At 47.0% G+C, this 25,202-nt stretch overlaps 1 protein-coding gene across 1 annotated transcript; it reads right to left on the bottom strand.

Moving 5' to 3' along the window:
• Positions 1-3,046: 3,046 nt before the first annotated feature.
• On the bottom strand, positions 3,047-24,983 carry LOC113988374 (interleukin-13 receptor subunit alpha-2-like). Its single transcript, XM_027721895.2, has 10 exons — positions 24,911-24,983; positions 14,999-15,148; positions 11,456-11,607; positions 9,256-9,409; positions 8,616-8,736; positions 7,046-7,230; positions 5,819-5,976; positions 4,863-5,007; positions 4,287-4,389; positions 3,047-3,387 (listed from the first exon to the last, which is right to left on the bottom strand). Exons 1-10 carry the CDS (start codon positions 24,918-24,920, stop codon positions 3,345-3,347), a joined length of 1,221 nt encoding a protein of 406 aa, XP_027577696.2. The 5' UTR covers positions 24,921-24,983; the 3' UTR covers positions 3,047-3,344.
• Between the last annotated feature and the right edge of the window lie 219 nt (positions 24,984-25,202).

Genomic DNA, 25,202 nt, shown 5'->3' with positions numbered 1-25,202 from the left:
CTTTCAGCCATTGGCAGGTTCTAGTGGTTGAAACACTTGTATTCAGAGGCCACCCAGAAAAATGACAAAAAATATGAGGATGGACATGAGGAAACAGATGATAAACTAATTTTCAAATTATTCTCTTGCTGGCATCTTGAAAATATACCTTAGTGAGAGAAGGAGGGTGATTTTTGAGTTCAGAGACCTTGGCATTCATCTTCCCCATTTTTCTACTTCCCAAAAGCAGTTAGACTATGACAGACTAAATTGATTTTGCATTTCCCTCCAGCATGCACAGGATTGTGCTTTCATATGTTTGACAAGTATTGACATTCTCTGGGGACAAAAAAGCTCCATAGGAAAAGTTGTTTTTATTCTTCAGCAAATGGCTCTAAGACTTTATCAGTCAAAGACAGGCCCTAAACTCAAGGGTATGCAAAGACAAAGACATGCCCCACCAGACATGTGAAGCTCTGACAGTGACAAAACATGGAATCCAGACATGAGCTGGGAACAATAAGAGCAGAGCATGTCAAAGGAGGGATTTTAAAAGTGCTTTACAAAAAATATTAATTATGGACTAAAGCAAATGAACTAAAACACTGTAATGAGAGTGCTGTGTGAAAGAAATACATAATCAGTGTTAATGCTACAAACACAGGGAGGAAAAACCCGTACTACTGAAATTCTAGTGAGGTTCAGGACGTTAGGAAGACTGCTGGACACCTATTAGGACCAAATTTTGCAGATGCTGCAGACATGGCGCTGTGAGAAAGCAGGTGGGGGGTGTTTTACTGCTGCTGTAGTGAGGACCCTCTGCAGGGATGAGTCTGGGGAGCAGGGAGCCCTGCACCAGGGCCAAGCCCAGCTTTCCTTCCCTAAACACCCCAGTAAAGCTGCTGCGTACAGATACCATAAGCAGATGTACTTAATTTATCACTCTGTTACTAGGCAGGTTTCTAGGCAGCCTTCAGCCTAACTTTTATATTTTGTGGTTACTGAAATAGCTCTGATCTTCTCTGAGGTGATCTTCTAGCTATGGAGAGACAACATCCATTCCTTTGCCATCTCTTGCTTGCACCCATGAGCTTTAATTCTTCCCTTCTTAACTGTTTTTTGGGCAAAATTGGACTAGAAACTGTAACCCAGCTTAAACCCACCCAGCAGGTTGGGGCTGCTGCAGCATTTGCCCAGCTCTAAATGCCTATGCCCAGCCTTACCACCTGGTGAAGTAGGTGAGATCCCACCAGGTGTGCCCAGGACAACTGTGTGGAGCTGCCTGCCCTACTTTTCCTCTCGGGGACACTCACAGTGCACTCATGTGGTTTTAGTAGACATTTCAACCATTAAGAAGCTGGCAGAACATCAGAGGTTCTGAAAACCCATAACCCAAATTCTACCCCATTCTGGATATGCCAAATTCCTCCTGAAAGTACCCAGACCCCTAGAACGGGCTCGGCTGAGCAACTCTGTTTGCAACTCTGGTCTTGCAGAGATCCAGGCTTGGTCCTACTGAGACTGTCCTGCCTGATGGCCCATCCTTCTGCAGGGAGGCTCACCCAGCCCGTCCTCCAGAGTGAGTCAAAGCCAAATATTTGCCCTGAGCTGGCCAGGGGCAGCCGTGGTGTAGGGATGTGCTCCGTGATGCTGCAAAACACCTGCTGGGGACCAGAGAGGGAAGGAAGAGGACCCAGCAGTTGGCAGGAGGGCACCAAGCAAAGAGCTGTTTTCTCCTGTGGCACAGAGGAAGAGATGCTGTGCTAAGCCTTCTGCATCTGGACTGTTGCATGAACCACCCCTGAATTGCTCTGATGAGCATGTTTTGGAGATGTCTGCAGGCCAGGTCTCCCTGAACTGGGGCTGGGAGCTGCTTCTGGGCTAAGCCAGCTTTCTTTCTTTTTTTCCCTCTCTTATGGTTTCTTTCACCTTCTCTGTTAAATCAGTAAATGCTTTGCAAGTCCAGTTCCCTTCTCCAGTTCTAATGGGCTGCATTCATCAAGGTAAAACACAGTACTTCAATGCCCAGTGCATGCTCACAGGTGTTTTTAAAGGTAAAACCATCCTATGCTGGCTAGCCAGGAGCCCCAGGAGACAGGAGAGGCAGAGGTCGTGTCTCAATGAAATTGCAACAACCATGAAACTTCATTTCTTCTCCAGTCTATGCACAGAATTTTTTTTTTTTATTGGTTCTTTCCTTCTTTGGTTGCTCCCCAAATGACATTGGGCTGGTGCCCACTTAGCAGTGGCAGCAGCTGATAGCGATTGAATAATTTTGCAGTTGGATGTGTAAGGCAGCACTTGCTGTGATGTTTTGTGCCTGATTGGATTAGTGTGGCTCTTTACGTAGCTGATTGACGCAAACTTGATTTTCTCTCTGTGCTTCCACTGCTCATTAGAAATTCCCATTTTGAACAAATGCTTCTGCAAGAAAATATGTTTTCTGGGTTTTTCAGATGAAATGAGAGCACACAAAACCTCTGTGCTTGTCTTGGTAAGTTCTTCAACCAAAAATCCTGGAATGGGCTTGGAAAAGAGTATCTTACCTAGTGATGATTTTTTTTTTCTATCATCATCATAGGGAATGTTTCCTTAAAAATCAGTCAGCAATTTCCTCAGCTGAATACATGGTGTTGAGAAACACCTTGGTTGCTTCATTGAATTCTGGTGAATGTCCACTTCCCAGAGAAGTTTCCACATTTCATTTGCTGGACTAACCCTCACTATTCTGAAGCATCTGTCCTTTGCAGTAGCTGTGATCGTGCCTTTTTATAGCAGAAGTTCCTCTCAAGGCCTCCCCACTTCAGCTTTTCAGCAGATAAGGCATATCAGCTAATGAAATAAATAGCTCAAGTAGCTCACGTTCAGAATTTAGATGCTCTCAGCAGGGCTCACCCTATTTGGGACTAAGAAGATGTGGTGAGAGCAAGGTGGGGTGCAGTGGCTAGGTGCAGGTTTTGCATGCATACAGCATTGTGTGTGAGGTGCTGCCCTTCAGTGTGTGTGTGCTGGTGACAGATTTCTAAAGTCCTTACAGAAGAAAAAACCCAAACAAACCCACAGAACAACGTGTTATCTTTATTCATAGCAGTTTCCACTGCCTCCTTTCTCTCCCTTGCGGGGGTTATCAGAAACAACTTGCTTCAGAGTCAGCTTAAAACTCTTCCAGTTTCCCTGCAGGGTCAGTTTAAAACTCCTCCATGGGTCCGTGAAGGACTTGAATTGCAACAACCGGCTTCACAAATGGCAGCAGGTGGGGAAGAGCCCTGAGGGCTGTGGAAAGCTCAGGGCTTCTCAGCTGCCCTTGGGATGATGTGCCAGGAGCAACCCATCCAACACAAGTGGTACAGCAGTCCCAAGCAGAGTCAACATCCCACAGACACCTCTGATGGTTTTCCTTCTGAGGATCTGAAATGCACAGAGACTGTTATTCCCAGTACTGAGAGCGCTGAGGACACGCTACAGCATCCCTGCCAGACACTGTCCTGTCCCAGTGGCGATGCTGGAAGCATTTGCTTTCCACAGATTTCTTAGCAGCACCTACATTTTTTTAAATTTCACACACCAAAACATTTGAAAGGTGGATGCAAAGCAAAGATGAAGGACAGTGTGTCAGACTCGATGCATTTGACTGCTAAACAGGTGTTAGTTGATCTCTGAGGACCACACAGAAGTATTTCTATAGCCAGTTCTCCCTCATGAGTGATGCCTTAAAAGGTATGTTAGAAAAGCTACCCACTTGCTTACATTATATGGCCACGAGGAAAAGATAATAATCATCAGTCCCAGGGGATGAAGAAAGTATCCATTACCAATACTTTGGATACAGGCAAATTCATCCACTGCATCTGCTTTCCCCATGCACCATCATTGATGTGAATGCAAACAACTGGGATGGGAGTGCATAGAGAATGAGGCTTTAGCCATTAAAACGGCACTTCTCTAACACAGCTAGTACAAATCTCTGCTCTTGAGTGGTTTGGGGCATGATAATGGCTTTATTTATGCTGCTGTGCATGCAAGTAACTGCTGCATTTAACAGAAGCAGTCGGGGCTCCTATGAGCAGTGTTTGAGTCTCTGCTGTGAGTTTATGGGTTGCTGTAGAGGCATTTCATATCAGAAACAGACACACTTAGGAAGGTTGTTTACTGAAAATAAACTATTATTCGGTGTCCAGTCTTACAGCATCTATTAATGTTTGTCCCTTAGACGTTTAATATGTTGTTTCATTTATAACTGTAGTTATAAATAGTTCTAGACACCCACAAAAAAGCACATTGCTTGGAGAGGCTGCCTTGGTGCTTACCTTTTCTTGCACTGGCCAATCAACATAAATATTATGAGGCTACTTGACAAACTCAGAATGACTGGAATGAGGATAAATAGCTGCTTGTCCTCTTTTCTGGACACTGCAAAGATAAATGACAGCAAATAAGGAAATGCTAGAATGGATTATATTACCTCTTACAAAACCTGGACTCAGATGCAAACTCACTGTGTCCACATTTGTTACCCTCTATGTTGATATTTATTTATTGATTTATTGATTACAGATATATGCCAGGTATATAGTACTGTATAGGGTAACATACTCCTTTAGGGTAATTATTTCCTGTGTATATATGTAGTCACCACTATGTGCCTCTCCCCTGGGGAAAGCTGCTGGAGCAGAAGCATTGATATTTTGAGGCTTGCCTGCCCAGTGCCCTGGAGATGCAAAGCTGTAGGAATGGCTGTGCTGGAGTAGGTTGAGGGTATAACTAAGCCAGCATCCCACCTCCAGTGCTGGACACCAGCAGATACCCAGGGCAGTCATCAGCACTTGGTCCCAAACAGGCTTTATAAAGGATGTAAAAGAAACACTTTACTTTGGGTTCCATACCAGAGAAACACTCCTGTGTCCATTCACTCCAAAAGCCCTGGTCAGCACAAAAAATATTTGTTCTGCCCCTGACACGAACACATGAAATGTGGCTTTGATTTGCTCTGGGGATTGTGCAAGCAGTCTCCATTTGGGTCAACACAGGCTGAGAAACAAAGCACAGAGAATAATAGTCAAGGAATTATGTGCCACCACCAGTAGCTCTCTGCCATGACTTGATGTTCCTGAACATACTGTCCAGGCTCTGCAAACCCCTGGATTATGTTTTGGCAGTTTTAAATAATTTCATAACAGTTTTGGACCGGCTAATGCCAACAAGATGATAATGAAGACAAATATATTGCAAACTCTTTCTGGGGATGCCATCATGTATGTTGCCATTTATGCCTGTTAATTTAGGAAATCTTTCTTTCAATTACCTAAGAAAACTCATATGTAGAATATGGTAATTAAAGAAAAAATGTCCCTCAGTTATCCCCTATGATTAATTAGTCCTTTTCATTTTTGCTCGCCAGACTGCACCTGAATAATGCACAAGGAAAAAAACACCATGCATAAAAGGTATGTTCTGTCCCAGGCCACTTCTTCTGAGAAATTCAAATTATAGTTTTATTGGACCAAGCTGTGCCATCATAATCAAGGGAACAAACCACAACAGCCTTTAAATTTCCTTGATGACAGCTTTCTGAGGTAACATGCAGGAGATCTGAGAAAGTGCTCTCTGGGAGACTCCTGCTGTGATCTCTTCCTCCTAAAGCAAAGGCTGCAGCTGGAGGTCAGGGGGTTAAGTGGGAACATGTGCAGTGGAGCAGCCGGTCGGCGCGTTCCTCCGGCAGCACCAGGCGGGCAGTGAGGAGCTGACAACACGCTGCCTGCAGCCTGGTGCCTCCCCACTGCCCTCAGCAGGGCTCCCCCACCCCTGCCCCTCCCCGTGGCACGGTGTGTGTTGTCCCTACCGCCCAGGCAGCCTTGGCCTCCTCCAGATCTCCTGCCACCTCCACCTCGTACTCCAGGCACTGGGGCGGTGTTTGGCCGCCCGGGGGGCTCCACGCCACGCGGAGCTCCTCGGCTGCAGACATGGACACCACCAGCTGCCTCGGGGGGGAGGGCTTGGCTGGAAGGGGGACAAAAAGAGAGAAGGTCAAGAGGTGCACTCAGACAGCTCCTGGTGGAAAGGCTTCAGTTAATCACCACCGCCCTCCGTCCCTTTTTCCCTGTTGATGGGATTTCTGAGCTCCCTTTGCTCTCAGCCGGGATGCTGGAGGAGCAGGATGTCACAGAGGCTGGAGGGTGTGTTATTTATTTTGACTTGGCACACAGGCTGGACAAGGTCCTTGTTCTGAGCTGCAGTGCAGGGGTTTTGAAACACTGGGGTGTGAGCCCTGTGCTCGGCATGCCCCCCTCACGTTGCAGCCAGCCAGCCCTCCCTTGGCCTTGGCCCCTGCACTGACACACCACAGCAGTGTTGGCCTGACACTCTCTGAATCCCAGGAAAGATTGGTTTATGTCAAATGCCCAAAGCCACATATGAAGCACATGGCAGCACTAATTGATTTCAGAAATCCTGCTCATTAGCCCATGGCTTTAGCTGGAGGACTAGCCCTTTATCTCTCTGGAATGTGGGTGAATGCATCAGCCCATAATAAAGACCAAGTACATGTAAGGTTTGCACATCATGTTGTGCTTTGCTTCCTTTCCCTGTCTCTGATGGGTTTGAAATCCACCTCTGCTCTGACAGACCTCATCACACCTTGCACTCAGTTCCTCCCAGTCTTTAGCTTGGTTTGAACAGCAACACCCAAAGAGCTCCCCTGTGCTTGCAAAGAGCAGAGCAGTGGTTTCAGTTCCATCGGGAGTAAACGAAGATATTTCTGTGACGGTGCTGCTAGAGCCAAAAACCCCATAGCTGCTCTGCCATCTGCCATTTATGTCCCAAGCTGTCCAGCTGCTGAACCCAGCACTCGAAGGGACCCTCTGACCCTCTGGGGTGTGCACTGAATGGTGTTGCTCACCTGCAAACACTCCTGGACACTGAAGTCCCCCAGAGCCCCTTCTCTGAGGGGAAATCCACCCAGACATGTTACAGCCACCCACCCACATCTGTTGGAGCCCCCTCACACAAGGTGCGAGCCTGGGGTGTGTGGTGGCCGTGGGGGTGCCCAGAGCCCTGCTGCTTTCCTTACCCAGGTTGTGGAGGCGCAGGGTGCTGTACAGTGGCCGGAGCGGGGTGGCTGCTGCCGAACCATTGACACAAATGTTGAAATCCTGGTATTCTGCCTGGCTCAGGTTTCGCAGAGTGCAGCCCACGTTCACGCCGTGGTCCTGGATGTAGTGATCACACTGTGCTGCCTGGTCCAGCCCCTCGTACCTAGCAGTGTGTAGGAAAACAGAAAGTAACCAAAACAGAGGCCGCCTTCCTTTTTTTTTTTTTTTTTTTTTTTCTTTAAATCAGACCTAAGCCTCAAGCCCTGCCGTTTGCAGCCTATCTGAAGCACAGTGTCATGCATCAGCCACCTGGACTCCTACTAAGGGAAAAGTATGGGGAGGAGGAAAAACCAAATTAACATGCACAAATGGTTGGTTTGTAGGGTGTGTCAATCTCTCCCCAAGCCCATTGCTGGAGCACAGGAGGCTTTACAAGGTGCCACACTGTGACTGGAGCCAGGGAAGGATTTGGCCCCTGCTCACAGAGACAGCCATCCTCCTGTAGGACCCTTTCTGCACCATCAGCCACTGACTCTGGTCAGAAGGGTCCCCTGCCAAGTCAAAATGCACTAGTAACATAAAAATTAGCTCACAGGGATCAAAGGATGCCATGGTTCCCACCCGATCTTGTTATACAATGGGTCCCAGATCCAAATGTCTGGTTTTGTTACAGCAATTAAATAAAGGTTGAGAGGTTTTGTGTTTGTTTTCCTTTTAGGCATGAATCATGAATTTCCGTGGTTCTCCTCAAGCAGACTTTTGCAGTTAACAAAATGTTTTTAAGTCAGTGCTTCTGCTTTGAAGACTATTTCCAACATCTACATGGAAGTTCTTTTTAAAATGCAGCTATGCCTTTCTACACATAGCCCAATGACACGAAACCCAGACTAACTAGTCATCCTTCCCTTAGTAGCATAGCAAATGAAGACCAAATACAGCATTCACTTTGTCCCAAACCACTAATTCTAGCTATGTTCCTCCTGCAGGACAGAATTTAGGCAGCAGTTTAAAAGAAACAGCTGAGAAACATGCATTTTTATTACATTTCAGCAGCATGTTTGCCTGTATGAGATGTGCTATGAAAATATACTTGAAGACTAAAACTCTTAGTGGCCAAGAAGCCCCACTCTTTTTATAGGGTTCACTGAAGCTTGGTAAGCTCATGCTGAATCCTGTCCTATAGAGATATGTGCACTGTGACCATGGGAAATGTGCAGCCAGAACAATCCAGGTGTGTTCAGCAAAGGGAAAGCACGAGTCTTTGTGGTGGACAACATGCAGAAAACACTCCATGGGGGTGAGTAAAAGGAAAGGAGGAAGTGACCTGGCAAAGTACAGCATGAGCCTGATTTCAAGAAAGTAAGCAGGGATTGAGTATATTCCCTTGCCAGAAGGCACGTGTTGCTTGGGACATTGTTTCAGCTCATCCTGGGTGGATTGGGCAATAGTATTGCCAGCCATAAAAAGCATATTTACTGTGGCATTTTAGTACCCTGAGAGCTTCACTGGATTGCTGCCTGGGTATTTTTCTAGTTTGCTGATACATACCAATAATATAACCCATAATGTGCTCCACGAGGAGCAAGGAGACCTGGCTGCCAAGTGCACTTGAGGTATTCCCAGTCATGATAGATGCAGTGGAAATTCTGGACCTGTGATTCCAGTTTTCCTGTTGAATGAGAAGGAAACAATGTACCAGTTATTCAGCAAGTCAGGCCGAGCAGAAGTACCATTTTATGCCTTTGAACAATTGTGTGCTACAGTTGAAAGACAGAAAAGTAAAAGAAAGGAAAAGATAGGAAAAAAAAGCAAATGAAAGCAAAAGAAAGGAAAAGAAAGCAAAAAAAAGGCCAGTCAGCGTTATTAGATAATTTTACTGCCAAGTGCTCTGTCTGTTATAAAGGCCATTTCATCCTAGAGCAGGAAGATGCTCAACTGACCTTGTTATTCAGCAGTGGAGCTCTTGCAGGGCAACTGAGCAGAGCTGGGGTGCAGACAGCAGGAAACGATCCCCAGGTACCCAGTAACCTCAACCACAGCCATTGGAAGCAGAGATGCTCTGGCATCTTATCCCTCAATAAGCCCTGCAATGTCTTTCCCATCCAGCAACCCTCAGGCCAGCATTGGTTCATGCAACAGGCTCATGCAAAGCACAAAACTGCACCAGGTATCACAGGCTGCTCCTAACCTTGCAGTGGGACCTGAAAGGTAGCAGAAATCCAGCCACTTTGCACCTCCACACCATTGGTACACCGTCCTTCGAGCAGAGTCTGCACCTTCACTTCAGCAGTCCTGCTGAGGTCAAATCCAACTCTGAATTTTAGCCTCCTAGTAAAAATAACCTGGTTGAAAGACAGACTTTTTAAGCACCTCTTCTCTTGCTAAGTGGGCTGCAGAATTAGCTACCCTTGCTCTCACTGTAGCTGCAAACAGGCTCCTTTGTGTGCTCCAATGTCTCTTTACATTTCTGAGTTGCTTCACTCGCCTGGGGCTTCTCCAGCACTATTGTACCACCTGCTGTGCCCAGCCTTGCTGGCTTTCAATCCCTCCACCCGCAGGACACCAGCAATGACAAGAGGGAGCAGATTGTTTAAAGGGATCCCCAGCAGCAAGGAGCACTGGAGACAATCTGATGAGGACATCACTACTAATCCAGATAAAAAGCATTTGTTCATGACTTGAGATAATTAGAAACAGAAGGAACAATGTGTCTTGTAGTGGCTAGTTCCTGTGGAAAGCACAAACACACCCTACAAAGATGGACCAGCAGCCAGGCACTGCAGCACAGGCTCACCACTGAGTACCACAGGGCTTTGTCTTTTGGGGGATTTTTGAGCACCTCTTTTGGAGGTTATTCTATTTTTTTTTTCCTCAGCTTACTCCCCTTTACTTTATGCAAGGGAAACTAATTTGACAAGGGCTATAAATGATGGAAGTGTCACATTAGCCCAAGCAGGACAAAGTAACATGGGATCAAATGCATCCTTGTGCTGCAGCAGGAACTGTGATGGCACAGCCCAGCAGTCCCCAAGGGTAAGAACCTGTTGAATCAGGTTTCTAGCAGACATTGATGACATCTGCTTCTGCTGATGTCCAATGCATTTTTTTCAGGCTAACTCTTCTTCATGACCTCATCTGGGGTCAAGGTTTTGGCAAGGTACCAGAGGTGATTTTTTTCTGGTCTGTAGATCTGCCTTGTATAAGACAGTTTCATAACTTGTGATTTTGGGAATTCTGATGAGCTTTTTGAAACTGCAATTGTTTTTCTTTTACATCCCAGTTCCAGTCATCCCAGAAGAATCTGCAGAGACTCACAGTGCTGCACATCTGGGAGTGTGAGGTGCATCACGACCAGTGTCAGGTCGAAGAGCACCTTTCGCAACTGCAGTCCATAACTGACACAGGATCTTCCACCTCTGCAGGCTCCCATGGGATAGCTGGGTCAAAACCCTTTTCTGTGGTAGCCAAACACAGCCTGGCAGCCTTGGCTTTGCTGCCTTGGGCAGATGAAGCAGATGTTCATGCAGGATATGCAGAAACCATTCCAGCAAGAAGCTGTGCTCCACAGCTCTGCTGAGCCCACTGGCTGCTCCCCTCTCTGCCTGGTCTCTTGACCTGGCAAGACCTCTAGCTTTAGGATTGTGCAAAAAAACCTCTCTTCCTTTCAGGATACCAACCTGGGTTTTGGGTTCTTGGGGCACATCCACATTTTTCATGTCTTCCTCAGTACCTTGTGCCAACCAAACAGCCTCCTGCTGGGTTTCTCCTCTCCCCACTCCATTTACCTTCCTAACCCTGCAGAAGCTTTCATCTTCTAAGCACTCCCCAAATATATTCCTACAACCCTTCCTGTGCTGTGCCTGTCTGCCATTGCCCTACTACACATCAACGTGAGAAGACTGACAATTTTATCACAGAGCTGAGTTAGAGTCAACTGTATCTGAAAGGCAAAGGTAAATGGTAATTGGAAACTCCCTTTTGGGTAAAGGGAATGTTAGAATATTAGGATAATTAATGAAACTTCTATTTATTCACCACTTTGCATCCCTAAGGATCTGTTGACACTGAGTTTCGATTCCAGCCCTGTAAGGATGTTTTAGAAAGTGTAATGTCTTTTACAAGGAAGAATGATATCAGATGTTATTGGATTATTTTGGGTAGCAAACACTCCGCCCTCTGACAGAAACAGCCCCTTCTCTGGATGCTGCTGCTGCTACATTTCGAAACACATTCCTGTTTGGCAAAAGGTTCAAACCACTGGAACAGCCTGGCTTTTTCATGGAAAGCTGGAATTGCTTTGGTACCACTCCTCCTTGAAAGGCAAACATAAACCTGTGCAGGAACTGAAGGCAGAACAGTAGGGTGGATTTAGGAGGATTAACTCTTACCTTCCAGTCTGTATCACCAGTGTTACAATATTCAAACTTGTATTTTACTGTGCATTCACTGGAGGTTTGTACGCCGGGTGGAGGTTTCCACTCTATATCGAGAGGACCTAGAAGTCCAGGGTCAGTGATCTGAAGGTCTCGTGGGGGAGCAACTACATTAAAAAAAAAGCAGAGGGTAAAACAGTGTCAGAGTAAAGAAAACAAACAAAAAAACACTTGTGGAGTTTGATGATATGACAAAATCAGCTGCTGGATGTGGAGGGAAGTGCTGCTGGTTCAGGTCCAGCCCTGGCTATTTAATAGCCTGTTCTCCACAAGCTCTGCCCCCAAAAACCAGTTTTTGCTGATGCTCTGAGAAAACACTCAAGGACCATTGGAAAGGCCCATAGAATGCCACTTCTTTGACATTCTTTTCCAAGATGCTTTAAGCAAAGCAACTGTCCTTGGATGACCTTTCATGTCCTATATTTGCATGCCTTTAACTCATGATATTTACCAACTTTCAGGACAAGTATCTGCAAACGTTGTGTTCAGCACATGCACGAACACAGTATGACAGATCCCAGCATGCTGTCAGAGGGATTTATATTCCTTAACTGTAACAGACACAAATCATCCACATTGCTTTAAATATTCCTTTCAAGTATATTAAAGATTAATGAAAAAAAAAAGGCAAAAAAGCGGAAAGTTAAAATCATTCTTATTTTGGACATGTATCAGCTATGCAAAAATGTGCCTTTACAGTCAGCCTGGCTTTTACCAAGGTACTGTAAGGTGCTGCTATATGCTAATAAATCAGTGTGTATTACAGATGAATTCCATACTAGGGCAGGTCCAGCTCTGTGTGGAGCTGTCGTTCACATGACCAAAACTGTTTGGGTACTCAGTTTTATTAGCTCAAACAAAGCCAAATTTTGTAACATCTAAGGTCATTTTTCTCCACTGTCTAAAGGTGAGATTATCTATCTGGTTTCTACCTATCTGCTGCACTTTATTTCACAGTGATTTGGAGCCCATCTCCTGGCAGTGTCAGTCCAGCATTGCCACCACTTCTCTGTTTGAATCTGGCCTCCAGGTCACCGGCTCCTCTGACACCGTTTTCATGTCTTCATCAGGATTTACACTATTCTTTAATTTTATTTTTTTTCTATAAATCCACTGTGCAAGCAGACTCTGAGAATATTTTTCAGTGGAACATGGTGACATAAATCAAACTTTAACGTGCTCCTTGGAAAGTCTGCAGGGTACATCGCTGGAGGGTTTGTTTCTTCTGTGGGAATTCTCCAAAATGAAACACACTCCAGGCAGCAGTTTTAAGATCCCACTTTTCCCAGCATGTAGAGCTCCATGGGAGATTTGTTATTACAGGAGATGTCAAAGTAGGAGATCATGGCAATGTATTTAGGACGATGCTGGAGCGGGGAACAATAGACTATAATGATTCAGAGAAAAATTAGATTTTATGTATTTTTCTGTGTAACAAGGACTCTCCCTCCCACAGCTGTGAGTCCTTGGTTCCAAGGTGAGTAGTGGGCTTTCTCCAGCTCCAGTGGGGCACAGCCCTGCACATGCAGCATCTTGTATTCATTTTCCTGCAGAGGAGAGGATCTGATATGGCTACACTGAGACAGGCACAGATTTCCCAGCATGGGCAGAGGAGGGGAAACAGGGGGACAGGCAGCTCTGCCTATGCAAAGAGTGCTCAAGCTGGGCTCTTGATGAGCATGGGAGTGGGGGCAAGGTGAGGGCACCTCACCCACCTCCCAGGGCTTTGCAGACATGCAAAAGCACCAGAAGCAGCACTGGGACAGCAAGTCTGTAGGAACAGTGCTCCAAGAGCTGCAGCTGCTAAAAATGAATAAGTGGCTCATCCAGAAGGGCCATTTACAGCCAGACTGAGGAGGGAGGGGGACAAAGGCACAGGGATGTTCCTCCCAGCAGCCAAACCAGGCTGAGAGCTGTGGGGGTCAACAGGAGGGAGAACTTCCACACCTGCTGGCAGGGCTGGGAGCTGGGCTCTCCTCCTGAGTGGATAAATCGCAGCAATGCAAACAAGGAACCAAAAAGCTAGAAGCCTTTCTCATGAGTCTGGTGATGAGCTGTCAAGAGGGGATTAGATTGGTCAAAACTGGAATTTCTGACTGGAAATGATAATGTTCTGAAATTTATTTACATCCTGATCTTGAGCAAAACAGCCATATTTTCCCTAAACAATTGCTATTGTAAACAGCAATTCTTGCAAAATAAATTTTGATTGGATTTCAGAGGGAACAGAAAAGCTTCTTTTTGGAATGTGACTTGCATTCTGGAATCTGATTGTTTTTTAAATGTCAGCACTGCTCTTGCAGTTTCTCATTCTCACAATAATACATTACATTACCAGTCTCACATCATTCAGACAGGACAGAGGACTAGAAACACTCTATTTCATTATCTAGCCTTGAAGGAAAGCTGCTCCTGAATGTTTCTTGAAAAAAACAAATTAACAACTTGTCTCCCTGACGCTCGTGGTGGTGACTCAGGTAGAGGGATGTGCTGGCAAGACAGTCACAGCCCCCATGGCCACCCCTCCTTGGCTGCTGGGCACACTCCTGCCAACATCACTGCCTCGGTGACACACCCCTGCTGATCCCCAGCTGCCTCCCACCACTTTGCTCCACGCCGTGCCATTGTCTGAGGTGGTGCAAGCAGCAGGAGGGTTTGCAATTTTCCGCCTGTTTTGCCAGTGGGAAAATTGCAGCCTGTCAGGTGCCCCCCATACGTCCCTGCTGTATGTCTGCACTTCTCTGTGCTGCTCACAGAGGCTGCAGGTGAGCCTCATGTCTGCAGAAACCCATTTTAAAGGCAGTGTGCTTTGCTCAGCGTGGCAGTGGCGTGTTTGCTGGCAGATTTCTGTCCATGCTGCCTGGCAGGACAGGGAGTCTCTCAGTGGCCTCCTGGACAAGTTTTTTACCTCTGCATCGTGCACTGTGTGTGGCAGGGAGGGTCAGACCTGCTCACCATCCCTCTGGAGAAGGAAAGTTTTTGGGTGCAAAGCCCCAGCTAACAGAGGCCAAAAGACTTGGGGCTGGCAGGTGCAGTGCAGCAAAGAGGTGCTCAAGGGCTTGAAGCAAAGGGTGCTTGAAGAGCCATTGCCATGGATGACAGCTTGCATAGAAACACTTTTTAGAAGAAAGTATTATTCTCCAAGTATGATTAAACCTTCTGTTTCTTACACCTAGCACAGTCTGTCCAGCTGGGACCACACTCAGGAGCATTGATGTATCCGAGCAGTATTTATATTTGATATCTCTGTATCAAACAATATATTCACTGTGTACCAAAGGCAGTTTCTGTTCCTTTCAAATTCACTCAGAAAAATATCCACTAAACACATAAAATATGTTTAGACAATGGATTACAGGTTTATAAATCAGCCACTCACTGCAAAACACAAACCCATACACGCACGAGAAGCTTTGGCTGAAGGACTAACTTTGTAAAGAGCCCAAGTGAACACGAAGCAGGGTTAGGCAGGAGCACAAAGAGCACGCTGGGTTTTACCTGGGAAGTGGGAGGAGGAGGAGGCCACCACGCAGCTCCACACCAGCATCACGGAGAGAGTGTAGAGCCTCTGGGGAGCCATCTGGAGGTAGGAGGTCCGGGGTTCCGCCGGAGCCGGAGGACTGGTCCTGCAGCACGTGTGCGAGGGGGCTGGAGAAACAAAGCGGAGTTCAAAGGCTTCAGCACATCCGCGGAGCTCGGGTATTCCCTCTGCAGGCTGAGCACTGACAACAAGCGCCTTTTCACTCGTTTACCAAGTCGGATTAATCATTTCCCAGGGGCGTCTTATTTGTAACTTTTGCTGATGACAACACAGGGATGGCTTTGGCTTCATCTGACATAGTTTCTGGCTAGCTAAGCACATCCTTTTGTCAGCCTGTGCCTCAGTCACCGAGCTGCCTGCTGAGTGTCTTCTGCGGAAAGAGTGATTCAACTGAGAGACTGACCCCCCCCTTGGACCATTGACATGTTCATAAAAAAAGATCAAAGCCAGAATGACTGAGCCTGGCCTTATCCAATAAAGGGACATATCTTATGCAACTATCACCAGCCTTTGTCTTTCCTGTTTCAGGAATTGGTAGGAATGATAGGAATGCTTGTGAGAATTCTTAGTTACCATAATAATTTTTGAAGGGGAGTGGGGACTGAGAGGGAGAAGAGCAGAGCTTCCAGGGAAGGAACTACTCCTTCCCTCGGATTTCATGCTGAAGGTGGTTAGGAATTATTGCCTGTGGATACTGCCAGCTCAGCACGCTTCCCTATGCCAGAAAGTATTGCATTACAGGTTTTTAGGCACGTGGTTTTTAATTTTTTTGCATATAGATACAGGTACAGGTATAGATAGATGGGGGGGGAGTGAGAGAAATATATAGATATAGATACAGATACAGGTATATAAATAGCTATAGACATGGATATTAATCTTTCTGAAAGCTTGAGGCCACTGCTTAAGCTCCTCTTGTGTAAGAACTTGGCATCTGTGTGAGCAGGCACCGCATCTCTGAGATCTATTGAGGTTACAAACTCACTTTACATTGACTCCACAACCTTGGCTAAGATAAGTGGACTCCCAGGTCATACTCTGGCACAGCTGCTTAGTCAGCACCTGCAACCACAGGATGTCAACGTGGAAATGGGGCTCTGCTGAATGGCAGAACTTCCAGTCAGAGGGAACTTTAGAAATCTGAGGACTGGGGCCAACATTGAGAAAAGTGACTCACAGGAGCCAGAGGAGACAGGTTGTGCTGGCAGGGGTGTGTGTGTGTGTGTGTGTTTTAAATTAACCAGAAATTCTAGCTGGCAACACATGGCAGCAACTAAAAATACACAACAATTTTAACAGCTAATTGCAATTTAAATTAATATAAAATTCCCCAAATCCAGTACATAATTATAATTATTACATCACATAAGTATAAATGTTTTATTACATAAGTTACGTGAGTTACAGCAATTATTACTACAGCAATTTTTCTGTTTCAGTGTGAAATGAGAATGTATGGAGAAGTTCCAGTCAGAAGAAATGACCAGAATTACATCCTAACATGTCAAACACAACATAAAACTTGTGTCAGTACAAACCTGGCTGTATGCACAAGTCTCTGTCTCAGAAGGGTCTCCAAATTCAGTCCAAGGACTCGGTGATGTGGAGAGCTGGCTGACAGAGCTGGGGAAAGGAGCAGCTGTAACCCAGAGCTGGTGAACAGCAGCATCCAAGGGCTGCGTGTGAATGTTGGTGGAGGAAGCTTTTTTTCATTTCCAATACACTCACTTTGAATGTATTCATATGGTTTCACAAGGCAAGCCAAAATAAACAAAGGCTTTCACTGCAAGATTTAAAACCATCAAAGAGCTCTTACCTGGGCCTCCAAGTGCATGGGAGCCCATCTACCTCTGGAGTGCTGAGCTGCTCAGCAGCCTCATGGGTGCTCTGCTCAAAACTTTGTAATTCACAGACATTTTGAGGTTTTTTAAGGGCCTCCTCTATTCTCCTCGGGATCAGGTGCCTCACTGCAATGTTACTGCCCTTGCCACACGGCCAGAGGCTTTACTAAGACAGCACCTGAGGGGTCACTGCTGGGCTTTATGAAGTGCTGGTGCTTTATGAAACTGTTGCTGCCACTGTGCTGCTGTAGGTCAAAGATGTGCTTGAAATATTGAAATGATTCACTGAAATGAGAACCAAATGGCAGGAGGAGGGTGGGCTGTGTGCCCTGGTGATGCACGGTGGGCTGGGAGCCACGGCCCCGCATCCCCCCGCGGCCCCACACGTCGCCTCGGCCCATGGGGCTCCAGCTGGGGGTCCCCAGGGCCAGCCCTGGTGTGACCCACCACCGTGCCTTCCCATGAGCTTCATGGCTGTGGATCAAGTCCAGCCTCTCTGGCTCTCAGAGCTCTGCAGGAAATATAGAGAGTTATCCATCCCCTCGCCCTCTCCTGTGGGTTGGGCATATCATATGAGCCTTGTGTGGCCATGCCTGTCACCATCTACTTCATCCCTCCTTTCCTGCATCACCCTGCAGGAAACATGACCTTTTTTACATGCAATTTTTGTCTTAAGCTAATTGCTGCTACACAGACCACCTCCAGTGCTCTGTAGACACAGCTGAAAGTGAAAGGGCCAAACTTTATACAAGATAAAGACAGGGAGCAACCTATGGCTAGGATTTGGAACAAGCACCTCAGAGAGGTATGGCAGCACAAGTGAAAACACAAGACATTTTCTGACAAACAGGGGTTAAGAACAGCCTTGGCTCCAGCCTGGAGAACTCTGTGCAAGGAGCAGCAGCTTCAACCACACCTGGTTTACCCCAGGGGAGGATTCTCTCACCGAATACATCTTGCTGAAAAACAACCTGATGATTTCTGTTGCTGTACTAAGGCCAGCAGTGCACGGGCCAGCCATCTCCATGTTGCCTTGTGTGAGCTGAAGGAATTTGGCTGCAGCAGCTCCCCTCCAGGAGGGGCAAAGAAGGACATTGCAGAAAGAGCAGAGCTGTGGTGCCCATGCCCTGACAAGCAATGGGCTGTGGCTCAGGCTGCATCTTCCCTTGGGCAAATTTAGGCATATTGAGAAACAGTTCAGACATCCAAAGAACATGAGAAGTGGTGTCAGGAACTGAAGGAGTGCTTCTTGTCAGGAAGAAAATTCTCCTCTGAGCACCTGTACAAGACTTACGGTGTCACTGTTCGATTTGAGGCCTGAATGAATGACTTATCACTTCCCAGTTGTAGTCAATGGGAATGTTTTGGAGCAGCAAAGGCAGGATCAGAGCCCTTTCCACCTGTCAGGTATCCTCTCCATTGCCAGCCTGCTGCCCTGGCCGTGCAGACCTCAGGGGGCACAGTCACCTTTCAGGTGTGGAGCTGTTCCCATCACCTCCACAGGCGTTTGGCTCTGGCTCCAACAAGATGCTGTGACAGTAGGTGACAATGGGGAGAGCAAGACTGTTCAAAAGATCACTTTTGAACTTTTGGGACTTCCAAGGCAGTTGCAAGGAAAATTTCAGAACCTTTCAAACTCTTACTGTGCCAAAGGTAAAAAGTGATCCCCTATGTCTGACTGTAAAAACTGTCTCCAGGAACAGACACCAGCTGCTGTGAGCTGGGTGACACCATGGCTTTGAAAACAGAGAGGAGTGTGAGGAAGAGCACTCGAATCGTGAGGACCAGTTAGTCCTGATGGGTGCCAAAGGGAGCTCTGAGGTGGGGAACCAGCAAGCTCATGACCCACTACTGTCCTGATCTGCAGTAGCATTTGATTGGGAAACAACCCCAGAAGGCCATGGGGGGGTTTACCTGTGGTTGGTGATCTTCCTTCTCATCTTTCCATAGCAAAAAGTAGCAGAAATGAGTCATGCTAACCCTGAGCCCTGTGAATTTGGGGGGGTAAGGGGGTTGTGAGTGAATTCTCCCTTCACTGAAATTGCACAGTGCTGGTTGTTTTTTTCCTTTTTGCTTTCTGAAAAGGATGGGGGGGAAAAGTCCCTTGCTGCTGGTAAATGGCCCTGCTTTCAGAGTTTTGCAAGATTAGAATTTAACATTCACATATTCTTGTTGTGTAAGCTTATTTAAGCAGAAAAGGTCATCCTGGGCAGATCATTTGAAAAAAATGGGAACCATTGCCAGCAGGGTGAATGCCAGTTCCTGAGTGCAAGAATTGGGTCAATTCCTGAGAAAATTGGGTTGGAAAAAATACGTAGTTGGGATTTGCAACAATAGGGCTCCACAATAGAAGCATTGGTGCTGGAGCACTGGGAGGGACCAGTGAGTGCAGGTTGGTGCTGAACAGTGCCTGCTGTTCCAGCCTCCTCTGGCCACCCTCCTGTCCAAAACAACTCCCTTTGCAAACTACAGGTGCTTCTCTCTTCCTCTCCTTGTTCTGGTACCTGATGCTTGTGTTTCTCCCCCTGCCAGAGTGAGTGCAAACCTCAAGCTGGTCCTGGAGGAGCTCACTGGAGGGGCACACTGGAGAGGATCCACACCCCATTCCAGCAAAGTCCATGTGTAGGAAAGACATCAGTGGCTCAGGGCACACCTCTGCATAAAGGCCACATGCTCAGACCTTGGCTTGTACCGACCTTACCAACTGCAAGCTGTGGGACAGACAAGGACAAATCCCTGCACATATTGGACCAGAGCCTTATGGCCTGGAGGTCAGGGCAGGGACAGGCAGACAATTTGCAACCTACTGACAATTCTGTAAATGGGGTTCTGTTGCAAAAGACTCCGTCATGAAGTGATGACAGGCTCATGGAAGAAGATGTAACTGAAACCAGACCAGCCCTGGCTCACCAGCAAGCCCTGGGAGGGTGCCCTGGCAAAGCTCTGAGCCATCCCCAAGTACTGTGGCTGGTGGCATCACTGCTGGCTGGGCTCAGCCCCTCACTACTCTGCCCTCCTGTGCCCACCTTTCCTCGGAGCCCCACAGTATCAGCAGCAAGACACTTCTGTGCCCAGCAATGGGAAAAACCACAGGGATTGTTTCCTGTTTGTCTGCCTTCCCTGTTGCAACTGTATTTGGAAGTTGACTCCTCTGGTTTGCTCATGAATTAGATTTTTTGGGATTTGTCAGCTGGGTGACTGACTTCTGGAGTCATTATGTGCTCAGGAACATCTCACAGAAGCTTCTTCCTCCTCCAGGAGCCTGGTCAGGTCCCAGAGCCTCACAGCTGCTCTGCACTAAAGCCCAGGGAAAGCAAACTTGTAAAAGTGCCTCCGGGCTGAATAAGAAATTTCAAAGAGCAAGAGAGGCCCCTGAGTTGGGTTCTTGGACTCTGACAGATATGCAGCTGCATGCAGAAATTAAAAAGTGCTTCTGTAAAAATCTGCTTCTGTTTGATGAAACAAAGGAACAGCAGCATCATTGCTGAAATATTTCATTGCAAATGGCAAAGTGGTTGGCAAAGATCATTAATGGAGTGAAATGCAAAAAATGGGCCAAATCTCTTTTGGTTAAAACATGTTTGATATATTCATCCCATTTGTGCTACGTTGGTTCTGTCAAGCAATTCATTGTCATCCTAGATTAAAATACGGGGATGTGATAGTTCAGAATAAAAGCTTTCAACTTTGCAATGCAGGTCTATGTTTAGAAGCAGCTTTCTATTTGAGCAAAATAAAAACTAAAAGGCTCCAGCTATGAACAGACCATTTGGTATCGAATAGCATGAGTCATTTGATCCAAAGGGATGGTTTTGAAATTGCCAGTGGCATGGAAAATCGATGGCTTGTAAAAGCCTCTTAACTGCCTCATGTTTCAGGGAAGCCAGTCTCTTTTACAGAACTTGCATTAAACAAGCTCTTTCCAAGGCGCCGGAATAAAGGACTCGGTAATTCTGAACAGACCTGTGGCCTCCAGCATAGTGTTATGGATTGCACTGGAAAGGGGATGTCACCATGAGGAGACGAGCTAGGAAGAGCAGCATGAGGCAGTGGAGACAGACTGAGTGTTGCAAGAAAAGAAACCCCTTCTTTGCACTAATAAACGAAACACTTACAGCTATCACGGGATTTCAGGAAATGGTGGACGGAATCCAGACTCTCTAGCAATGCACAGTGTCAATATTTACTTTTTTGGTGAGTGGAGACCTCAGTTTTCCATATTTCTTTGCTGATGGCTACTATCCTGGCTTTGATGGCGTCTTAGAAAGGGACAGCAGCTGTTTGAATGTGCCTGTATCATGTAAGCCAACAAGGCAGCTGCCATGGAGCTGGCTCTGCTGAAATCTTTGCTTTCTGTAATCAGTGCTGTTCCCAGAAAGGCCCATCCAGCTGAAAGCTAAACAACACACACTCCTTCTCCCTCTCAGATGACTCCATGGCAGGTTCCCGGCTGTGTATGAGGCACCCCTTACACACATCCATCATCAGCTTCCTGCAATTCCCAGTGAAATGGTTTCTGTGTGGAATGTGTCTCCTACCTTGAGAACACACCCTGACCAAAGTGTCCACATCCTGCTGGATCTTGTCTTCACGCTGAGTCATCTTCTGCTCCTTGAGCAGTTTCTTCCACAACCTGTACATGCCCTTTGCCCACACAGGGACTTGCTCTGACTCTCCCTCCCCTGCAGCTGGGCTTGGGCTGAGGATTTAGCAGAGCCTGGGAGAATAATTTCATTCTTACTGTGGCACAGTGTCAGTTCTAATACAGGACTCAGTGACTGGATTCTGCTCTGGCACACCAGAGCACGTAAAACTTTTGTGGAAAAGATTTACAAGGTGTGCTGAGGAATTAAACAGCAGTGACCAACACGTGTAGCTGCACTTGGGAACCAGCCTATGTCAAAAATAGGCTCCGGGGGCTGGGGGTGTGCAGGGTAGGCTGGGGAGATGCTGGGGACCAGCAAGCTGGGAGGGGATCAGAAGCACAGCCTGGCATGCCAGAGCCCAAATTCTGCTGCTAAATGCACCAGGGCATTACAGAAATAACTGAAATGAAGTCGTAAAGCTGGCAGAGCAAAAACTGCTGCTGAACAGGCCACAAATACATCCAGAGAGAGATGTAAAAGAAGCTAAAAGTTATCTCCAGAATAGAAAGGCCCTGCCACAACTCCCAGCAGGAGCTGGGGCAGGCAAAGACCCACTGTCTGTGTGCAGAGCTCTGCTACACAACTGCTCTTGGCAGACCTGGCTGGTCCCAGCACCACGAGCACTGTTTGCAACTGGGTCCTGTGGCTATGGCAGGCTCTGCCAGGGGATACAGGGTTTACAGGGAAGATCTGTGTATTCCTGTTCCCAGAAATGTGCCATTTCCCCTGTTGCTCCTGTTCCTCCCTGTCTGCAGACTCAGATCTGTGCTGTCCAGAGTTAGTGGGAGCTGCTGGCCCTGTGCAGCAAAGCCCAGGGCTGTTCCAGGACCACTTCCTGCTCTTCAGGCAAGAGCAGACAGAAATAACACCTCTAACCCAGGAGACTGAGCTCTGAGCCCATCTGTAGCAGAGAACATGAAAACATCCAAAGATAAATTGTTCTCATCCACACTGTCTCCCCCTGCCTGCTCCACAGGTCAAGCAGGACCCAACCACAGCCTCCTGGGCTCTGACCATGTAGGTGCTCATTAACAGTTAGAAAACAACCTCCACTGGCTTCCTCCCACCAAATCCTGCTGTGGGGGAAGATGGACACAGCTGGTCCCCCACCTGGCCCAGAGGCTGCCTTAGGGAAGTCCTAAATCTTCCCACCACATGGCTTTGAGCCCAGCTTCAAAAATTAGTTTATCTGGAAAGGCACAGCTCTTAAATCTCTGTGCAATCCTGAACCCAGCTGGAGCTGCAGTTCCTGGACCACGCAGAGCAAGCTCCCAGGCTGGCTGCCGTGGTGCTGTTGCAAACCTGAGTGCAGGACCATGCTCAGAGCCTGTGCCATTCCATGAGAGCAGTTGTGTCACCAGAGCGATGGCAGCCAGGAATCCAACAGCTGCTGCAGTGCTACTGGAGGGGGGCTGACACATTACTGGGACTCTCTTGCCAGGGCCACACTCAGCCTTTTGCCTGCAGTGAATTCCCAGGTCTCAGCCCAGTGTCCCTCCAGCATGTGCTGCTGGCAGGCATTGCACCAGTGTCTCCACTGGCCACCTGCCCTGCCTTGTACCATTTTTTTCCCCAGCAGCATTTGCCCCCCAAAGTAATTACTTTTGTGGTAAAAGTAGAACCACAGAATCATAGAATATACTGAGTTGGAAGGGACCCATCAGGATCACGAGTCCAAGTCCTGGCCCTGTGGTAATTACTTCCAATCTTGTTTTCAGGTTGTTCCAGAATTAAATAGACATACAAAAAAAAAAGAGGTTGAAGTTCTTATTTAAGCAGAAACATTTTGCATGAAGGGCTTTCACAGTAACTATGAAAACAAGTCTGGCAGCAGAGCAAGACACTGCAGATTGGCCCTGAGGCTGTGCATGGGGAAGGCAACACGATGGGCAAAGCAGCATCCCCAATGTGCAGAGAGCAGCTGCCTCTGATGGCACCAGCACAGGCAGCAAAAGGAGCCAATGCTCCATCTCACCATTCAGGCCTTACTTCACATTCCCAAAGTAAGGACAGACTCCTGGCTTTCTCCTGTTTCATCTTTTAAAAGTGATTTTTCCTCCTCAAGCCTCCAAGCCCTTGGGATAAGCAAAATAAATTTCCCTTCTCCTTTAAACTCCATCCAATGTCTCATACTGGAGAGTTAACAGAGGTGTTGGCAGAGGACTTCTGGTGCAATCAGCGTGCAGTGGGACTAACGAGAGAAAAGACAGATATTCTGTACATTGAATGCCCTGACCTGGGGTGCCAGGGGACATGGCAATTCCCACTCTCCTAATTTTTTCCTCCTGCCTGTTTCCAGTGGGGATGCAGCACTGCCATTGCCGTGGGCAGGGCAGGATCTGCCGGGGGCTGAGCATCCATCACCCCCACAGTCACTGCTAGACTCCAGTACACCCAGAGCAGGCACATCCCACAGGGACACCAGGACAGCCAAGCCCCCCGGGAGAAGTGCTCCTGGCTGGGAGAAGTGCTCCTTCCTGCACAATTCAGCTGGTGAGTCCTGGAGGCACCTCGCAGCCGGAGTCTAATCCTGCCTTTGCTGCCATGAGCAGGGTGGGGAGCCAGTTCCAGAGCATCAGGGCACGAGCAGGGCAGCTGGCACAGGCAGGAGAAAGGGCAAGGTCCAAATCACCATCACAGAATCGTCCTTGAACCCTGAGCTGCAACTCAGAGCATTTAAAATAGCATCTTCCCAGAGGTCTGGTGTTTTTTTCCTGGAGTGTGAGGGGACAGCAGCACTGGCCTCCTCTCCTGTGCCTTCCCCATCCCATATGGTGACCAGGAATCACCAATGCAAACAGCAGCCCTTTATGGCTCACATAAATATCTTATTGGTTTCCCTTACACATGCAGATCTTTGACATTCAACCCAGAATAACTGCCTGGGGAGGACAGACAGCCCCTCCATGATATCTACTGACAGCTCTTATCAGCAAGCCAGTGCTGAATTAGGACAAGCCTAAGTACTGTTAATTATATGAAAAGGTGTTTAAATCTTCCCATGAAAGAAAAAAATATAAGACACTTAAATTAGGAATGACCACAGGAAGGATTTCAGAACAGCCAGAATGTGGCTGGAAAGGGATGAGACACATTGGTCCAACAATGGTGTAAACACACACACAAATACACACATGCTTGTTTGAAAATACATAGTTTAAACATCCCCATGAACTCTGTGCAGATACGACCAAAGTTATTTCAAGAACACAAATACCAGTGCCACTTAAAAATAAAGAAGTGCTGGAAAACTCTTTCAAATTTATATAGAAATTATGGTATGTGTCAATCCATATTCTGCACTACACTTGAACAGCTACACTGAGTTTCAAACACACACTCACAGAAAATAAAATTAAAATATAAAGTAGTCATGGCTTACCACAAGGCATCAGGATTTTCCTTTGAGCCAGGTAACACACAACACAAAATATTTATTAGCTCTTAAAAAGCAAAAACTGGAACAGTAAAACAGAAGAAAAAGTCCTGCATATGTTCCTGTTTCTAGAGAGTAAGATTCAAGCAGCTGCATGTGAACAGCCAGCCTGGAAGTGTTCTGTGTGCAGAATGCACATGAAGAAATAGGGAAAACCACCAGTGCTCACAAGCATCTGGCTCAACATCCCCTCCCAGGGAGCAGAGTAAGCACATTACACTCATGGGTTGTAGTAAAC

This window comes from Pipra filicauda, unplaced genomic scaffold (assembly GCF_003945595.2).
Source record: "Pipra filicauda isolate LSUMZ 115617 unplaced genomic scaffold, ASM394559v2 scaffold9_size5747161_pilon, whole genome shotgun sequence".
Lineage (NCBI taxonomy): Eukaryota > Metazoa > Chordata > Aves > Passeriformes > Pipridae > Pipra > Pipra filicauda.
Note: the sequence above shows the minus strand (reverse complement) of the source record. Positions and strands in the feature narration are given on the sequence as shown.

Bases quoted from the DNA above. Each gene is read 5' to 3' on its own strand.
- LOC113988374 (XM_027721895.2), bottom strand. The intron at 8,737-9,255 runs GTTAGGAGCAGC...CTCATTCAACAG, and splicing joins CTTTCAGGTCCCACTGCAAG to GAAAACTGGAATCACAGGTC. The intron at 4,390-4,862 runs GTATGGAACCCA...TTATCTTTGCAG, and splicing joins GACACAGGAGTGTTTCTCTG to TGTCCAGAAAAGAGGACAAG.